Raw genomic sequence first — 18,738 nt, 5'->3', positions numbered from 1 at the left:
TATTACAGTCAACATAGCTTCTTAAAGGGTAACAAGAGACGAAAACTTCCTTTTAAGATAACTGAGGTTTCTGAGGGACAATGACTTTTTTCCACATTCTTTAAATCAAGAATCATGTTAAAATTCATTTTTATAGACTGACAGTCTTGCTTGAATTCATTCTTCTTCTTCTTCTTGTATATCTGCTTGCAGTCCTATACCTTTTCTTAGATTTATTTCTTAAAATAAAGAGCATTTTCTCTTTTATATGTGGTTAACTCATGGTACAAATTTCCTCATAGTATTCACTCAAGAATAGGCCCAAATAGAAGAAAAAACTGAATTCAGAAGCTGCATAGAGTGAACAGGAGGTATATTATGCTTAACTATAAGTGCATTTATACTATGCTAAACACTAAAGGTGTTAGCATTAGAAAATAAGCTTTTGTGAGATTTTGAACTTAAGAAAATCATATTCACCAAAGTATATTTTAGGGTTTATTATTACACACACATTACAGGGTAAAACATGACAATATATATAGTGTTACAGTAGTACCAATCCTGTGATGTAAATAATGCAGAATCACCAGTATTCACTGAATCTTATGCATAATTCTCTCAAAGTTATTTTTATCATTTGAGTGAATAAAGACTTGAAGACATTCAATAAAGTATCCATGTGTAGAAAGAAGATCTGGAAAACTTTCTTTATATTTTTCAGACTAAATACTTGATATATATAAAGTTAGTAAAAACTCAAGTGGTTTAGAATATTTTGGTTCACAGTAAATGCCCCTGTGATCTGTTGCCTAACCATTTTTTTTCATAACCATCAGCTTTGAGTTAACTACCTCCCTGTCAAATTTGTTTGAAATATTGACAAATTTAAAAGATATTTGTCAGGGAGCGAAAGTGGTGAAATGTGACAAGCACACATAGTGCTTACAGAGCTCATCCCTGTATAGAAATCAAAGGCAACTGCTAGGTTAATGTCACTGAGCATCTTGGTTCTGTTGCTCTTGGGTATAGATATATGGATAGTTGTGGTGAAATAAATCCTTTGTTTATCCAGAAAGTGTGACATCCACATGTGAGCAGCAGAATTTGTATGCTCCTTTTTCCTATTTTCAGCCTTTTGAAATACTCCTGGGGGCACTGATCCTCTAAATACTGATTTTTCCTGGAGTTTACTCAGAGTCTAATTCAAAAATGCTGAAGATGAAAGGAATCCCCAAAACTCCTCAGGACTGTAGGTCTATCCATTACTAAACATCCTAGAAGCAATAATTTCCTATGTCTACACAAAAAAATTGATTTGTGCTTTCCCTGATTTGAGTATGTTTTTTTCTTTGAACTCAAGTATTCTAATAATATAAAAAAAAAGATGCAAAGATCTGTGAAAAAGTACTTATTTAAGGACAGTAAAAATAAAATTTATTACTTAAATGTTTGGAACAGTTAATTGCATTGGAAAAAAATACAGCAGCCTTCCACGGCAGAAATGTACTTGCTCTGCCATATAAGAATTTTAGTTTCAATAGTGTAATTTGTTAGATATAATTAAACCAGTAAACTCATGCAGTTTGCACAACTAAGAATCTGTTGTGTAATGAAATCTTCATACCCTGCAATCACTTTAAAGTACTTCAAATGAACTACAGAAAAGGGAAAATTTCCCCTACTCTCAAAAAAGCAAACCTGAGGTCATTGCTGCGTCAGATGGCATGAGTCATTTATTAGTTACTGATCAAGTAACAAGCTTTGTCAACATCCCCACTCTGTATTAATACCATTAATTTATCAAATAATTGGGAGAGGTATTTGAATCATCTCAACAGGCTTTATCAAATTAGCACCAAATAATTCTACAGCTTTTATTTTAAAAAGGCCCTAAAGAAATAAAAGTTAATGTCTCAGTCAATTTTCCCTGGAATTCCAGAGCACTCCACTGAGAGACATTGAGAGTGCTTATTTTAGATGTGGGGGTTTTTTTCTGAAATGAAAACTATCAGAAATAAAATCAGGTCTAAAACCAGATATTCAAGAGTACTTGGTTTGGAAACAAGTAACATATCTATGTAGACCTAGAAAACTCCTTAAACAAAAGAGTTTCTGTCTTGCAAAAGTGTCTAGAAACTTTTCATAAATTAAAAACAAAAAGAAAAAAGAAGAGAGAAATTATGGAAATATTTTTGTCTGCATCTGTTGATAGCAATAAAAAAAGTGAGGAGGTTCTGTCCCTAGTACTCTTTTTCTCTGCTTCTATGAAGCACTCATATTTATTGTCAATAGTCCTTTCAGGGAAGTTCTTTCCTATTCTGAAAGACTGTTCAGCAACTGCTCACCTTTTGATTGAACTTGTCACAGACAAGGAGGAATGATGAGTAGCCCATGCATGACAGAGGCAAAGCAGAGGGATATACATATTATATATATATATATATATATTTTATATATATATATATATATATATATATATATATACATACACACACACACATATATGTATTATATATATATACATATATATCTATATAACCCCTGAAACAGTGTCCTTCAGCTCAGAGAGCAGAGGTGATTCTGCTCACTCTGTCCCTTGCAGGACAAGAAAAATTGCTATGAGGAGCCCGAGGAGGTTTTGCAGCTCTGTTGCAAAATTGATCCAGAGGCTGGCTGAATAGATGAGCAAGGGGGGGATCAACTGGCAGCAGGCAGGCAGATGGGAAGGATGAGAGTTCATAGGTGCAGGGCAAATTCACACCCTACTCACTTCCAAACCAACTGTCACACACTGGCTCCTGTTGAGAGGAACTTTAATTCTTTTTTTTTCTTTTCTTTAGGAAGTCTATGCTTGGATCCTCATTTCATGTTTGAGGGTTTTGGGGTGTTTTGCTTGTTTGGGTTTTTGGGTTTTTTTTGTAATTTTAAGGCTGGCAGTAAAAATGTCCAAAAGCAAGCTTTTGATAGGTCAAATATAAACCTACTATAATATTACAAAATGGTTATAGTGCAACTATATTTATCTAAAATAATAAGTTCTGGCCAGCTGGTTTTTTCCTATTAATTGCTGGGTTTTAAGCCTTTCTCAGAAATAAATCTGGATTTTTAAATATTATTTTTAAAAGCCTCAAATCCCTAATAAAGACTTAGATTAATACTTTTCAAAAGCCATAGCTGCTTTCCTACAAAATATGTCTCATTATTTATTACATTGGTTTATACACACATATAAATCCTATTGATGTTCATGTATCAGTGAATATCCCCAGATAATATCCTAGGATTAAATTTACATATTTTTTTAAATAAATCATCTTTGCTATAACATTTGATTTAGAGATGTCCCATTATTTAATTACACTAAAAATTACAGCACCATCCTGCAGTTCGAGGAAAAAAAAATTGCTTAGGGATGTGAAACAGATGCAACTCTGTGCGAGCAGATCTACTGGGTTCTGAAGCTGGCCGTGGGAGGTAGAAGAAATACAATTTTTTGCTCCTGTTGGTGCTCTTGTCACCAGGCAATCTCCAGCCATTAGTACTTCTGTATGATACACTAGGGCATCCACCGAAGAAACTCCAGCGCTTACATGACGTCACTCCCATCATCACACAGAAAGATCCGTTTCTAGACAGATGTCTACCCTCATTTCCAGCCCCAGCAGTATTCCTCTTTTCGTGAGTGGACAGTAAAACTGCCGTTCACAACCCCTCTTTCAAGAACAAAGCAAATCAACTGACATGGTACTTTCTTTAAAAGAAAAAGTACTTTTACATAGAAGTGTGATGAAAGCAGTGAGATGCAGCTCTTTGGTATAAAAATACATATGAAAGTGACAGATCAAAGTCTTTGGGGAGATTTAACCTGGGCCTAATTTTTGCAGCTGCTCTCTATACCTTGATTAGAGGCCAGTGCATCTTTACCTCTGGCAGTGTATAAAATAAGCCTTGCTAATAATTAGTATGGTTTTCTAACACAGCTAACGTACTGAAATAGCATGAATGTCCATATGCTTTCAGAAGCATCCCCCATCCATTACAACTTTCGTGAACATATATAGCTGTTTGGTTTGACCTTCTTGCAGTCAGTTGCTTGCCATTTTCCTCGCTTCTGCACAAATACACAATTTCTTCCTCTTATGGGAAAGTGGTAGGAGCCTCTTCTCCAGTTTATGTAGGTTACAGGGTCTCCTCCATTCCACTCCCAATGTCCAGGATTGACTTGGTCGTTCAAACCTGTGTGAGATAAGACCAAATCAGTGATGTTTATTGTCACTGGAGCCAGATGCCTAAAGAGTCTTGTTGTTCTATAAGTTGCTCTTCATTAAAAAATGCATACAATTGCATGCTGAGAGAAAAAGAAAACATCTGGTAGAACATATGCAAAATACAATTTAGGATTTAATTTGTCCATTTGAATCACAGTTAGTGCCTATAAATAAAGGAAAATACACTTTTCTGCAATAGTGCGTATCTAAAATTTTTTTCTCCTTTCATCATGTCTATCAACTCATAGGTTTCTCTTTTGATATAGCAAGGATTTGAAATAGCAAGGAGTCTGGGCAGCATCAGATGCCTTCCGATTTCTTCTGAATATAAAATTCTGCAGATCTTCGTGACCTGATTTACAATGTTTTAGTTAACAGTTGTAAAATTAGCTTGTGTTAATCAGTACAATATAGAACATATCTTTTCTGCTAGCCTCTGAATTACTAAGATCAATGTGTGGCATAATTTCAGATATGACCTGTCTTCTGAGGAGAGACCAAAATAAGAAAATTGGCATAAAAATCTTGTAATCTTTATCTTTGTCAAACACGTTTATTTCTTTCAAGTTAACATAATTATGATACTAATAAATATGAGCAAAAACTAAATGTATTTTTTAAAGTTAATTTAGTATACCTAGTAGGTTCATCTTAGAAAATAACTAAGAGCAGTAGTATTCAGTAGTACATTCAGAATTGCAGTTCAGAATCAGAGAAAAAGAACCAAACTGAGGAGAGTATTGCAGAAACAAGAAGGATTAGAAAAAAGCAGTAACACTAGTATGTGAGCTAAGGCAGTCATTCACAGAAAGAAGGTACTAAGAAGACCATCCAAATTCTTTCCATTTTTCATTAAATGTCATGCGCCTAATAATAAATAGCTAAATCTGAAATGATATGATGAAATTTTCTTTAGCTTATCATCTAGTTAATTTGTAAGATTTCCTACACAAGATGACACCATTAAATTAGGAGTAACATAAATAATTATTTAAGTTTAAACAAAAAAAAAAAAGCTAAATTAGGGATAAATAAAGTAACAGTCAAAACAAAGATGAGATAAACAAAATTTTAGGAGCTGCACCAGAACCGATTTTATCAGCTTGTGCCAAAATAGGAAAGGTTTCAAGACAAAAACAGTCCAGCAATAAGAAAACTCATATTTTTGATTTAGACTTATATAAGTAGCCAGGTAAATTGTTTTTTGGTTTATGCCTTGCACTGAAATAATAAAAGCAGCAAAAATTTAAGGACAATACAGTGTTTGAAAACTGGGCTTGAACTGCTGCAGGAGTTTCTGCTTTTCAACACGTACAAGAACTGCAATCTGCAGAGGGAACTTGCAGCTAGTATACTTGCCTATCCAAAAGGGCATCCTCCCACTGAAGTCCCACAGCCACTGCATGTGTTGCTCATTAGTCACACTTGTTAGACTCCCCAGGTACCTAGGGTCAACGAGAGAGGACAGAGTAATTAGCATTCCACAGAGTGACAGACAGCTCCCATCTAGTTATCAAATGGGTGTTGATTCTAGTATAAAGCATATAAATAATGAGTCACAGGAGAACTACAACTTACTATCATGAAGGAATCATTAATTACATGAAGTTTTAAAATTGTGGATTACTTGGGGTGGAATCAAAGTCCTAGTTTGTTTTTTCTAACAGAAAATTACATCAGCTGGGCAACTGAAGGAAATGTATACAGGAAATACATGTCTCATACTCATAAGTTGTGTTTTTAACTATTGGTGCAATTATTGATGCCTTATTTTCCATAAAATAATAAACTTCCTACGCTGAAATTCAAGCCATTGAAAGATACAACTTCACCTATTTGGTAGTAGAGGAGGAGATATCTTTTCAAAATCATATTTTGACAATACTGAAGCTTTGAATAATACATTTAAGAAGTAATGTGGTTCTGAGAAGTAATCACAGAATCACAAAATCGTAGAATGTCCTGCATAGGAAGACACCCACAAAGATCATCAAAATCTATTGGCCCTGCACAGGGCAGCCCCAGGGATCACAAAATGAGCCTGAGAGCATTGTCCAAACACTTCTTGAATTCTGTCAGGCTGGTGCTGCAACCACTTCCCTGGGGAGGCTGTTCCCTGGGGAGACCCAACCACTCTCTGAGTGAAGAACCTTCTCATAATATATAATCTAAATCTCCCCTTAGTTATAGACACATCCTCTAAAATCAACATTCAGGCTGTTTCATGATTACCACCATCCCCCCCCCATTTCCTTTCTGTCCCTCTATCCCAACCCTTTCCATTTTTGCATTTTCATCCTTTTAATTTTGGGTTTCATCTGAGATGTTTTAGTTCTCCATCCTCCTGTGAACCTGCACTCAGTAAATGCAGATATCCCATGAGTTCCCACAGTTGTTCATCACAACAATTTCAGTATCTGAAAAGACTCTGAAAAGCAGTGCATTCTTCAGAGGATTGTCTGCAGTGACTACACATTTAGTTCAGATTGGAGAGAAGTTGTGGTTTGTATTAAGCAGACTATTTCTGAATTAAATCAGTGCATAAGCTCTGCTCCGTGTTTTTACTTGTAATATGCCAGTTCCGAAGGAGAGTTTGCAAACCATAGCCACTGAGTGGGCTTGCCACTGACAAGTCTTCCAACCAGTACCAAACTTACACGTACCAGCAGGCTACTCTTAGGCCATTTAGAGATCAGGCTAAATCTTTAGGCATTAGGAGACAAATGTCATTCTTCACATTTGCCAGGAACTGTCAGCCATCGGTGGCTCCACTTTCTTATTTATCCATCTTTGTGTCTTATTTGTGTTGATATTGTATCACCTTTTTACATGTCACATCTGGTGTTGCCATCCCTCTGATCCTGAACCTCTGGTGTTGACATTTCTTTTGTCCCATATTTCTGACTGCTGCTCAGTGTGTAAGTGATGTCAACCCCTTCAGCCTCAGAATAGCCTGGGTGAGACTTGATAGGGCCAGAGCAAACAACACTGCTCATAAAAACATTTTAGGAGAGAAAAAAACCTTTTCTAACATCAGAATAAGTAAATGTTATTGTAAGGATTTTGCTAATTTCATTACTTTTGCCAGATAATCAAGACAAATGACTATTGCTCCAGATGAAGTGATGACTGCCTTCTTTAAGAGCTGGGACTATGAACAGAGGATAGAGTCAAAACCCACCATTAAGCCTGCTGCCTCGTTAGAGATCCATGCCTGAAGCTCCATTCCCATTATTGCCCTGTACGTCTTCTAAGAGTGCTGATCCCATGGATTCCATTTGATGCCACAGAAGACAGGGAAGCAGGAAAAATGTACATGGGGAGAAGTACAGAGTAGCAGTCCACAATATTCTGCACAGTCCCTACTGCACAAAATCTGGACCATTCCTTAATCAAGGCCCACAGGGTGAGGATATGAAATAAATTGTGTTTCTGAGGGGGGATGCTCCTGCTGCAAAGTCCTCCTCCGTTATCCCCGCAGGCCAGCCAAATCAGCAAGGGATGGAGTTGCCCTCTGCTCCACACTGCACGGTGGGTCTGCCAAGGCCAGCAGGACAGCTGGGTGTTAGCCCTCGCCTGTGCAATCACAGCTGCCCTGGGGCAAGTCGGGCCCATCAGGGGCTCTCTGAGTTCCCGAGCCAGCAGAGAACAGCACGTAAAGGATCACACTGACACCTGTGTACACTCCCCTCACCTAGAGGTGTGGCATAACAGACCCAGAACTGTCTGGTAGGGGTCAGGATTGTGCACCCACTGTGGTAGAGGCCCCCAAAACTGCACCCAGTGAAGGTATCAGCAGGGCTTCAGCTGTGCCTCTTGTCACAGTGAGACATGCCTGTATGTCCCAAAAATGACAGACTCCCACCTTTCTGGGCCAGTCTTCCAGGCACAGAATCTCTAGTGAGCTAGGAACAAAGCTGCTACACTGACAATCATGTTGGGAAGTCTCATACTCCATCTCCTTCTACAGACAGAGTCCAGGAAAGCAGGCGTAATTAATTCAGGGTGTCCTCCCAGGCTAACTCCTTCAGCAGCAGGATTCCATTTTGCCTCACAGTGGCTGGGTTGCATCGACCAAATGGACCTGAGAAGAGGTTTGGGCAGCAGTTTCTGTGGTATCACTACTTGGTGAGCAGGAACAAAAGTAGAGCATTTTATCTGGCTTCTCTTAAAGGACACCCAAAAGCCAGGAACTAAGTTATTTACTTTAGGTAGGCATATCTTACTTCTGATTGTCCTTGAAAATGTGAAACCAAAAAGCATCAATGTGTGTCAGTAACTGCTCTATCATTTATAACATACAGGCAGGGTCTGAGCAATAATAGTTTCATACTTCAATCCAAGTACTAGGGAGACACTTCATCACTGTGAAAGCACTGCAATAATTATAATGTAATCTTTTCTCTATAGGAATACTTTCTAAGTACAGCTTGAGAAATACATTACTGAAGAGAGAAGAACTGTTCTAATCACTATACCTAGTTAAGGGATTTATATATTGTAGGGAAATGAGAACTACCCTGAAAGAACATTATGAACTTTCATAATGCTACTCACTGAACCTCGAGGCATGGAATCAGACACCGGAAATTACAAGATAATGTTATTTATGGAGTTGTGTGCATTTAACACTTCCTAATGTAAATTAGTCAAGATAAGGGGTTATAATGCTTTATTAGGGAAAGAACCCAAACAAAGCCAAAAACAAACAAACAAACACAACCAAAAGAAGCCACAACAAACCCACACACATCACTTTTTTCTGTGCTAAGCCATTCATTTAAAATTCTTCCTGCTTGCTTTATAATTTTTGTTATTGAGTAAAGAGTATCCTTTATCTTAGAGCAGTTATACAAATTAAGGAAACATTTTGGGTAGCTATTGAAGTATTATATGGAAAGTACTTAGCACAAAGACTACTGATTTTCCATTAAATTGTCTGATACATGGTACAGTCTGGTACCATTTTGGTAAATCTAACATCAGCAAAAGCACACTTGACTAAGTATGAAGGTTTCCACGGGACACAACATTTTATTTGAACTGCTGTACTAAATCCGTGTTGAATTGATGATGTTGAAGGGAGTGGGGGGTGACTGAACAGCTGTGCTTATCTCAGTCTTTTGTTTGGTCACCTAGAGAGTTACCCTGATGCCTTGAAATAGGTGTCTAGTGCTGTTTACACCACCTTGTGTCATTCAGAACATTCAGATGAGAGTGGCAGATGATGCAGAGCTTGCAGGAGCCCTGCACTTCCAGACTGGCAGTTGAAGTCAGGCAGCATACACAAAGACTTTAAAATTGTTCTAGGTACCTGGATCCTTCTGCTGGAGTCACACACAATAATATGAGCTAAACCAGTCACTTAGAGAACCAGTAGCAGGAGAAGAGGGCTGCTGTCCTGCTTTGAACTAGGGAACACTGAGCCATCATGAAGGATCTAATCTATTACTTTAGGTGTGGTTCTGCCTGTGATTCCCAAGGACTGAGGCTACATGCAGCTAATATAGTACCATCAAACAAAATAGCATGTCCTGCCTTACACAGCTAGCAGTAAAAGACCTGAAATCTAATTATATTTGAGCTTTAATTAAATGTTCAATTTCAAAAAAGATTAAGGTATAATATGACTAACAAGGCAAAAGACACAACTCTGGGTTCTATCTATCCAGTTCTTCCATCCCTTCAGTGGCAGCAGTGAAATCATTTCACATATGCGTGAGCTGACCCTTGGGGAGGGAGGACATGTTCCTATTGGATAAACAAAAGCTGTGGCATAAATCATCAAAATTGCTTCTAAATCAGGCTGCTGTGGGATCACTCAGCCATAATATCCCCCAGATGCTTCTCTTCACATTGCCAAGAGCCTCTTCACGCATACAAACATAGAGAAATGAGTTCTTAAACCATCTCTCTCTCCAATGAATTAGAGATAGAAATAGTGCAAGATTTTCGCAGCAATTAACTGAGATTTCCCTGTCCCACCCATTTCCAGTTTAACACTGACATATAAAAACTTGCATCAAGACAAGCACATATTTTTGTCTGATTCTACCCCTGCACCTGGAAACTAAAGAAAAGGGTTGCATATCACCTGTAACAGATGGATGCAATGTATTTCAACAGAAACTCAAATAGGCCTGCATTAGCCCGTGCATATGTAGTTATGTCCAGACAAATACTGCTTCCACAACAAATTTATAGCATTACTTTGATGGAATTGAACCACAGACTGTCAGGTTGGAAGGAACTTCAAGGATCGTCTGGTTCCAACCTTTCTTGGCAAAAGTCCAGAAAAGATGGGCCAGTACTCTCTCTAGCTAAACCTTAAAAGTGTCTGAGGCTGTGGAATCCACCCCATCCCTGAGGAGAGTCTTCTAATGGCTGATCTCACAGTGAAAACAAATTTCCCTTGTGTGTAATTGGAATCTTCCCAGGAGTACTTGCTCCCGTAACTGTTCTTCTTAGCCTCTAAATACTAAAATATGGTGATGAGGGCTCCCCTATGCCTTCTTCCTTCACATGGCAAGCCCTTCTTCAGACACTGTTTAGCCTGCCTACTTCTGTATACTTTTTGTAAAGCCTGTTCTCAAGCCCATCATCTCAGGATTGCAAGGTTGTCTCAAAAAGGGTAGGGGGCTAGTTACTTGGAGACTGCTAGTTAATCAACTTTAACAATACTTGGGCTCTTTTTCCTGTTCTGTGTAATAGAAAAACTCCAGCGAGACAGATGAATAAGAGCTTAAAATTATACCATTTTGTAGTAATCAAATACTATTCTTTTTTTCATGGAAGTTGGCTGATTTACCGCAAGTCAATTCTAATATTTTCATTTAATATCTAGCTTGTTTGATCTATTGAAATTGAGGACTGACCTGCATGGTAGTTTTATTTCCCTGTTGGAAACATTTAAATGTCAATAGAATCAGTATTAATAACTGAAACACCACAATTAGTGGTGATGATTGCTGGAGAAGCTGGGGAAAAGCACAAAATAAAATTTCATAAGTTATGTTCTTGTACCACGTTTTAGCGTGTTTCTGAAGCTGTACTTTTGTAAATTAGATCCAGATGGAGGCATGGAGTACTCCATTTACTGGGATAAATCTTCCTTAGTCTATGCTAGTATGACATTAATTGAATTAGCACCACCTTAGAATTAATTTCCTTGTGGATTCAGTGATATGCCTTGATTTTCTGTGTAGTTTTTTTTTAACACCGTCATTTAGTTACTATTGTTTGAATTTATTTACTTTTATTCAGTTTGTTATCTACATTGCACACTATAGCCTTCATCAAGAAGTTACTGCCTACAAAAAATATGGGTCACAGAGATCAAACCCTTTTAGAGGATAGGAAACCTCTCCCGGTAGTGTGACATATGGTTCCAAGAGATCAATTCACTGTTGAAGCCTTAAAATATATATATATATATATATATATATATATTCACAATTTATAGCTTTGTTTGCTAACAAATAGCATAATAAAAACAACAAACAATTTCAGGAGTTGAAATTGTAAGTAAAGCAAGTAATAATGTAATATTTGGGGTGAGCTCACAAGAGCACTTAACATTTACATTTTAGGAAAGAATATCTTCCATCAGCTGGGAAGTAGTAGTATCGAGACTTTTCTTTTGCACGTTACCAAGACAATACAGTCTGGCATAACTGAGTGGAATGAATCAATGCTTGTTATGCGTGCTTGGCCATGATTCACAGTTCAGCATGTCCTTCCACTACTTATGGAACATATTCTGTTTCTATCATTTCCAACTCTTCCCTGTTTCAATTTTCCTTTGGAGTAATGGAGAGGTCTGTTTAAGCCCCTCCAATTTTTCAGACTTGTTTTCAACCGGGTGCTCACAATTCAGGACAAGGTACAGAGCATGCCTATCCTCGGACAAGCTTCATGTTACCATGGCTAGCACTTTTTCCAGTGCTAACCTAATACTCCTAAAGCCAAAATCTCAAAGCAAGTATCTGGAAAGACTGGCAGGTTTTTTATTTCCTACTTTGAGACAACTATTATTATTATTATTATTGGCTTTGTTGTTGTTGCTATATCCTTAGAAAGTCAGAAATGCACTGTTAAATTGAATGCAAAAGTTTTCAAGTAGTTACAGAATCTTCAAAGCTGCATCTTCAGAAGATTACAGTTAGGCACACAGGATCTGGCGATATTTTACCATTGCTATACCAGGAGGAGGTAGTTCCAAGGAAGTGGTGAGTAAGAGAGGATGAAATTCTGAGTCCCTACTGGCTCTGAGCTTCTCTTTTCCCAGACTAACCCTCCCATTAGGAAAGTATCCTCACTGCAGATGGACAGCTTTGGGAATTCATGCTGTGATTAAAATAGCATCACCACCTGAAACATTATGAGACGAATATTTTTATCATCCACTATGTTTGAATCCCAGGAATTGTGCAATTTTTGGGGGACTCTGTGCAGAAGAGGCAAAGCTGGGCTTATCAAAATAAATTTGGCCTCAAGAGCAGCATTCAGCTCAGGGAAACAGCAGTGCACAGCAAATGCATGATGGTGTCTTACTGTTCTCTGCAAGCCTGAGCAGCAGTGTCCCAGGTGACCTTGTGATTCACTACCAGGAAGTAGCAGCTGCCCTCATGATAAGTCCATCCAGAGGGACATTTCTTCACAGTTACCTCCTAAAATAAAAGAGAAAGAGGTAAAACAGACTGTTGTCTGTGCACAGATAGTCTGTGCACTAGTGACTACCAATTAAACCGAGCATGAACTTTGGTATCTATAAATAAGCTACAGTATTGCTTAAAGGATTTAAATAAATAATGCCTGACAGAGGCATTTATACAACATATACAATATATTATTATATACAATATATACAAAAATATACAGAAGCATATATACCATTTATAATTACTAGCTTTAATGGTGACAGTAGGATTCAGTTCCAAAAATCTTCTAAAGATTTTCTATTAGTTTGGGTACCTTTTTCTGTCTCCTATAGTATGTACAGGGAAAGCAGTGCAACAAAATTCAGCATGACATCTTAAGTGGTGGGGAGAATGCATGTTTACAGAATACCTAAGTAAGCTTATTTTACTAAATTCCACCTATTCTCCCACAGACTTGATTCACTGACAGTGAATAATTTCTGAATTATGCCCACATCATCACAAGCACCAAGGCACAAGTGCTCATGTGGTTTGTCCAGGAGCACCTGTGTGTGACAGACAGGAAAGGCAACTGCAGCAGTCAAGTCCTCATCATGTTGCTGGGAAACTTTTGTTTCTGCTGAAAGCATACCTGAATCTGGATAACATTTATTCCCTGTTCAAGTAAATAACAGTTGAAAGAGGGTCCTCTGCTTTAGGGTATCACCAATTGTAGACTCCATGCTCTGACATAGATACGTATACATGGCTACATTTTTACCTTGCTTTGGGAATTCCAGAATTTCCATGTTATCCCATCACACTGAAATAACTTCTGTGTGCTTTCTTCATAATGCAAGAGACCCTTTAAATCTGGTGTACAAGCCTTTTGAAAAGAGTAGAAGTCCTGGAAAGAGAAAACATCATTTGAACATTTGAAGGAAAATAATTGCACAAAACAAGTGAAATGAAACAGTTTAGTTAGGTCTTATAACAAAATTTTATGCCATGAAAACTCTTCTAGGTGTTAAATCATTTTGGAAAACAGCACAACTTAAAATAAATGGTGAAAATACCCATGGAAAAAAAGGTTTCATACCTCATGTCTTGATCTTGGTTCAGCTGCAAGTTCTGCCTTATCAGCCTGTGGGATTTCTGTTTTCCTGGAGGAGATGACGTTTATCTGTGGTTGTGTCTTCTTGTTGGCTTCAGCTGAGGAGGTGTCATCCTCTCTTTTGAGTGATACAATCCCGTGATACTTCATTTTAAAGTATCACACACACAAGAACAGGAAAGGAAAAGAGAGGGTTAGTACGTACAAGCAGCCCTTAAATAAATTAAATAAAGAAATAATAAAAATTAATTCTTATACAAATTATTGTAAATCAAAGGAAATTACACCAAAGGAAAAAAATATACATAGAAAAATAAAGTATTGGACATAACAAATTATTAAAAGTGATAAAGCCTGGAAAGAACAGAATCAGAAAGAAATCATGGAAATGTCTGACCAATACCCATAATACTCTTACTTTGAAAATCACATCTGTTTCATTTCTAAATACAGATGAAGGATGAACCTGAAAAATGTAGAACAGCAGAATGAGATGGGTATATTCACGTATTATAGAAACAAGAAGAGTTTATGTAACATTTAGTACTAGGTTATGCATCATGCAGAGCATGTCTTGGTTGTAGTTCTTTCTCTTTTAGTATAGAAATGTGTCATTTCTGAAAGGAGTCATTAAAAAGCACAAATTACAAGTTTAATGTTCAGTGTTTATAAAAAAAATCCAGTAACTTTTAAGGTCACAATAGCAAAAAGTTACTAAATAACCTAGCTAAATCAATATACCTAAAGCAGGGGAATCAGTGGCTAGGTTTAAATAATTATTCCCTGTTTCAGTTTACAGTATTTTTAGCTGTCGAAAACTTCAGTACCAGATGCACAGCTTCTATACATTTTTCTGGCTCCACTGACTTCTAACTTACCCATAACTTTTAAAAGATTAGAAGTTTCATAATTGCTCAAGTTGCTTCATGCCTGTTTCCTCCCCCAAGTCTTTTATTCCTCTCTTGCATACGTGGATCCTCACAATCAGGTTGATTTGGTTTTGGCTTTTTCCTTACACATTTTTTAAATAAGCCCCAGGTCTGACTCAGAGCAAACTCATATAGTTTATAGTTATTGTGTGGTCAGATAGAATTGCTTAAAAAATGACAATTAAATTAAGATAACACAGTAAATTCACAAAACAGTTCATCACTGAACTACAGAAGCGTCTTACTATTCTGCCATTTCCAGTTACTCTCAGCCTAGTCCTGGACCGATTTGCCAAGCTGTGCTCCTGCTGCAGGCCCCCTCCGTGCTCTCTCATCCTTTTGGAAGGAGGCAGTGGGATCCCTTCCAAGGAAACATTGCCAGGCTTGGAAGGTGATGAGGAACCCAAGGAAACTGCAAACAGCGTGCTTCTCCCCCAGAAGTCATGCTTGCTTTGGCCAGAACGGGAATAGCTGCATTGACCTGAAAGCATAAAAAATGGCAGATGGTCAGTTCTAACTGCATGAGCAGATAACTGGTCATGTTGACAAGGGCATATAAACAGCTTGAGCTTAAAAGTTGGATGATTTTTTCACTTGAAGTAGTTGATTTGCTTTTTGTTCAGTCACCCTCATTTCTGGGGTTATCTATGATTATAACTGCAATTACTACCTATATAAGTAAGATTTTATATGTGATTCATCTGTCTACCCACAGGTCAGAATTTCAATGAAGCATCTGCTAAAAATATCTGTTTTCATGCTTATACTGGGCTTTGAAGTGCTGGCGTTTTTGACCATGAACATACAGGTGTCTTTAACCAGCATTGATTATACTTTTATCATGCCCAGAGAACTGCTTCTTGGAAATCCAGGACACTGTTGTTTCAATGAACTCATTGTGTCAATTAAGTACTGATTTACACCAGGAATGTTTAGGAGAAAACATTTCTGAAATTTTAAAGGGGCATTTTGTAACATGAAGCCTAATTCATTGCAGCATGGATATTTAAATATTGTTTCACTAAACACCAGGGAAAAAAAATTCTTCAGCAGTCAGAGGATGCAGCTGCTTTTCTAGTTATTTCTATTTTTCTACAGCTTTCCTATGTCTCTGTTCCTACAGTTGCCTCCTTTTTGGTCTGATTTTAGGCACATCACATTTGATTACTGAAAAACACAATGATAATGCAGTCTTCAAAGACTGAACTGTTTGCTGTGAAGTTGCGAACTGTGGTTTTTAAGCATTGGAAAATATATTGCTAAGAGATGGGTTAATTTGTTCTGTTTCTGTCTTTAGAAGAAAATACATCTCTTTTAGAGGATGTGTAACAACTAAATAATAACTGGAAAAAGATTCTAATGGATCTAGAACAAATTTTTCCTACTTTAATAAATGAAAACTGAACTCATGTTGTTATGAAAAGTGGTTTCTTTCCTGGCACTTTTCTCATTTTGTACTTGTAGCTTTCTCCATGCTGTGTTTCCTAAGAGGATGCATATGATTGTGTGAGAGAATAAAGGTCCTGCAACTGTCAAGCCTATTTTCTCTAATAAGAAATTAGGCAGTTTGATCTAATGGTGAGTGTTAGGAACAACTTGTGGTTGAAAATAGGTAGCTACTCAGCCAAGATTGTCCCACCTTCTTAGTAATGAAGATCAAAAGAGAATACCTCCTTTTGAGTCCAAAATTTTCACTACAGCTTTTGTCCGTGTGCCAAGAACAGCATTCACAGGGGAGTTCAGAACCACTTCAAAGACTTCATCGTCTTCCTCTAATCCGTCATAGGTAATTGCTATATTCCACATCTTGGTTGACACTCCTAACAGAAATAAACATTTTAATTACTCTTTAAGTGCTGTTTCAATCAATCAGGGTGTCAAAGAAATAGATTAATTAACATGTCTGCAGCTAGAATGGAGTAGATTGTGTATGCTATTGTGCTCCTACTGGCTGACTGGACTCCTGCTGTTCTTCCAAATAACATTAAGTTTGCATTTGTTCCTGGCAATGGCGATTCAGTTGAAGTGCATACACTGTAACAAAAAGTTGCTGTAGATGTGCAAAATTGCACAGCAATACACAGATTTAGGACTTCCACTCTGGTTTTCAAGAGAAAATGTATCATAGTGTTTTTATCTGAAAACCCTTAACTTTAAAGATGGAACAGTTATTTAAAATACCTGCAAACAGATCAAAAACCATGTTAGATTTGTTTTAGGCAAATCTTACCATTGTTTTTCCTGTTTCCTTGTCTTTACTGGGTAACTTCAGGCTTGTATGTGAATGAAAAAGGGCCTTGGGCATCTTGAATAACCTAAGTTGTTATCAGTTTTATCTAAATTTGACCTGTGTCCTGGGCTTTACCTATAATGACTGAAGTCTTTAAAGCATCCCACAGCTCAGCTCAGGGTGAGTCCTATCCAGCCTAGTTGTTGGGAGATTAGGAGACATCATTTCAGCACTTTTGATATTTTAACCAATATAAAAGACTGTAAGCAATCTCATGCTAAGTAATAAGGATATCAATTCACTGAAGAAGCCCACAGTACCTCCAAAAAATGAGCCCAAGTCTCAAATACTATTCAGCTTCTCTCGCTACAGATATGTAATAGATTGAACTCTCCAAAACAAGAGGTTACTCTTCCAAAATCAGTGAATTAATTTTAGAGTTATTCAGTGCACTATTTCATACCTGGATCAAACTGAACAAGCTTGGAGGGAGTCACGGTGAAGTCCTTTCCCAGCCTAGCAGATATTTCATTGACCTGAGAAGAAATCAAACAGTAAATGCCATGCTCTGACACATTTCACCAAACCACTGCATTCTGCTGAATGCTGAAGGTACTTTGCACATCTCAAATAGACAGGTCAACGCATACATATACTCAGGCTCAGAAAAAGAAAAAGACCTGAAGAATAAACCCTTCTTATATGCAACTGTCATTCTGTCCTTGCTCATTAAAAAATGCATAATAAAAAAAATTTCCCTGTCTTATAAATTTGCTCATTCCCCTCTCAGATTGCTATTTGATAACACCAGGTAACACTGCTGCTCACCATGCCTGGGGACCCTGCCATACCTGGCTCCTGGTCAAGCACATCCTGTCATCCCAGAAGAGCAGCAACAACCTGGCCATGTTTTCCTATTTGGCCCTTTGTGACATCTTGAAAGAAACTTATTCACACTGAGGTCACTTCTGTCACTCCCAAAGACTCATTAGGATAGATGTGAACCCTATATATGTAAATATAGGGATTCCAGCAACTCCCAGCAACTATGAATTTTCATAGGCAACACCAGAGGACACCAGTTTCCACACTGTGTATGTGTTCCAGCTCTTGATGCTGGAATCAGTTTCACTGGTCTGTTCCTGCAAGTGACTGCTAGAGTAGAATCACCCGAGTTTGTGAAGGGTAGGACAGGATGGCCCCTGGTGGCCATCATTAGCAAAATTCCCACTAACTTCAGTGGAAGAAAAATCAAAATTATGTTTTTAGTTAGGGCTATAATCCTCAGAAACTGTGAGGGGGGAAATGGTATTTCTCTGGCAAGGGGAGCTGATAAAATATAGGAATTTCCTTTTTATGAGGAAAGATAAAATTTGTGAAAGCAAGTTGCACAAAACCTGTTTTACAAAATTATAGCCTGCAGCTTTCAGTCTAGTCTTCTTGACATAAGACAGAGGCAGTCACTGAAGATATAGGGGATTTTCCTAGGCTGTGGGGAGTAGGAGGAGAAATTAAGAAGGCTGCCATGGCTGTGCAGTTGAAGTTCCCATACATCCTGGGCTTCTCCAGCCTGAGC

General features: G+C 37.7%; 1 protein-coding gene across 1 annotated transcript in view; it reads right to left on the bottom strand.

Annotated features, from left to right (window-relative positions):
• Positions 1-472: 472 nt before the first annotated feature.
• FREM1 (FRAS1 related extracellular matrix 1) overlaps positions 473-18,738 on the bottom strand; it is a 65,648-nt gene continuing 47,382 nt past the window's right edge. Inside the window, exons 29-37 of the mRNA XM_088157015.1 lie at positions 17,626-17,698; positions 16,603-16,752; positions 15,178-15,413; positions 14,289-14,469; positions 13,989-14,158; positions 13,671-13,796; positions 12,804-12,919; positions 5,610-5,695; positions 473-4,218 (exon numbers count right to left, since the gene is read on the bottom strand). Of these exons, the coding sequence (XP_088013141.1) occupies positions 4,019-4,218; positions 5,610-5,695; positions 12,804-12,919; positions 13,671-13,796; positions 13,989-14,158; positions 14,289-14,469; positions 15,178-15,413; positions 16,603-16,752; positions 17,626-17,698 (1,338 nt within the window). The 3' untranslated portion in view covers positions 473-4,018. The remainder of the gene's footprint in view (positions 4,219-5,609; positions 5,696-12,803; positions 12,920-13,670; positions 13,797-13,988; positions 14,159-14,288; positions 14,470-15,177; positions 15,414-16,602; positions 16,753-17,625; positions 17,699-18,738) is intronic.

Source organism: Sturnus vulgaris, chromosome Z (genome assembly GCF_052056855.1).
Source record: "Sturnus vulgaris isolate bStuVul1 chromosome Z, bStuVul1.hap1, whole genome shotgun sequence".
NCBI classification, from domain to species: domain Eukaryota; kingdom Metazoa; phylum Chordata; class Aves; order Passeriformes; family Sturnidae; genus Sturnus; species Sturnus vulgaris.
The sequence above is the reverse complement of the archived record's forward strand: the minus strand, read 5'-3'. Positions and strand labels throughout refer to the sequence as shown.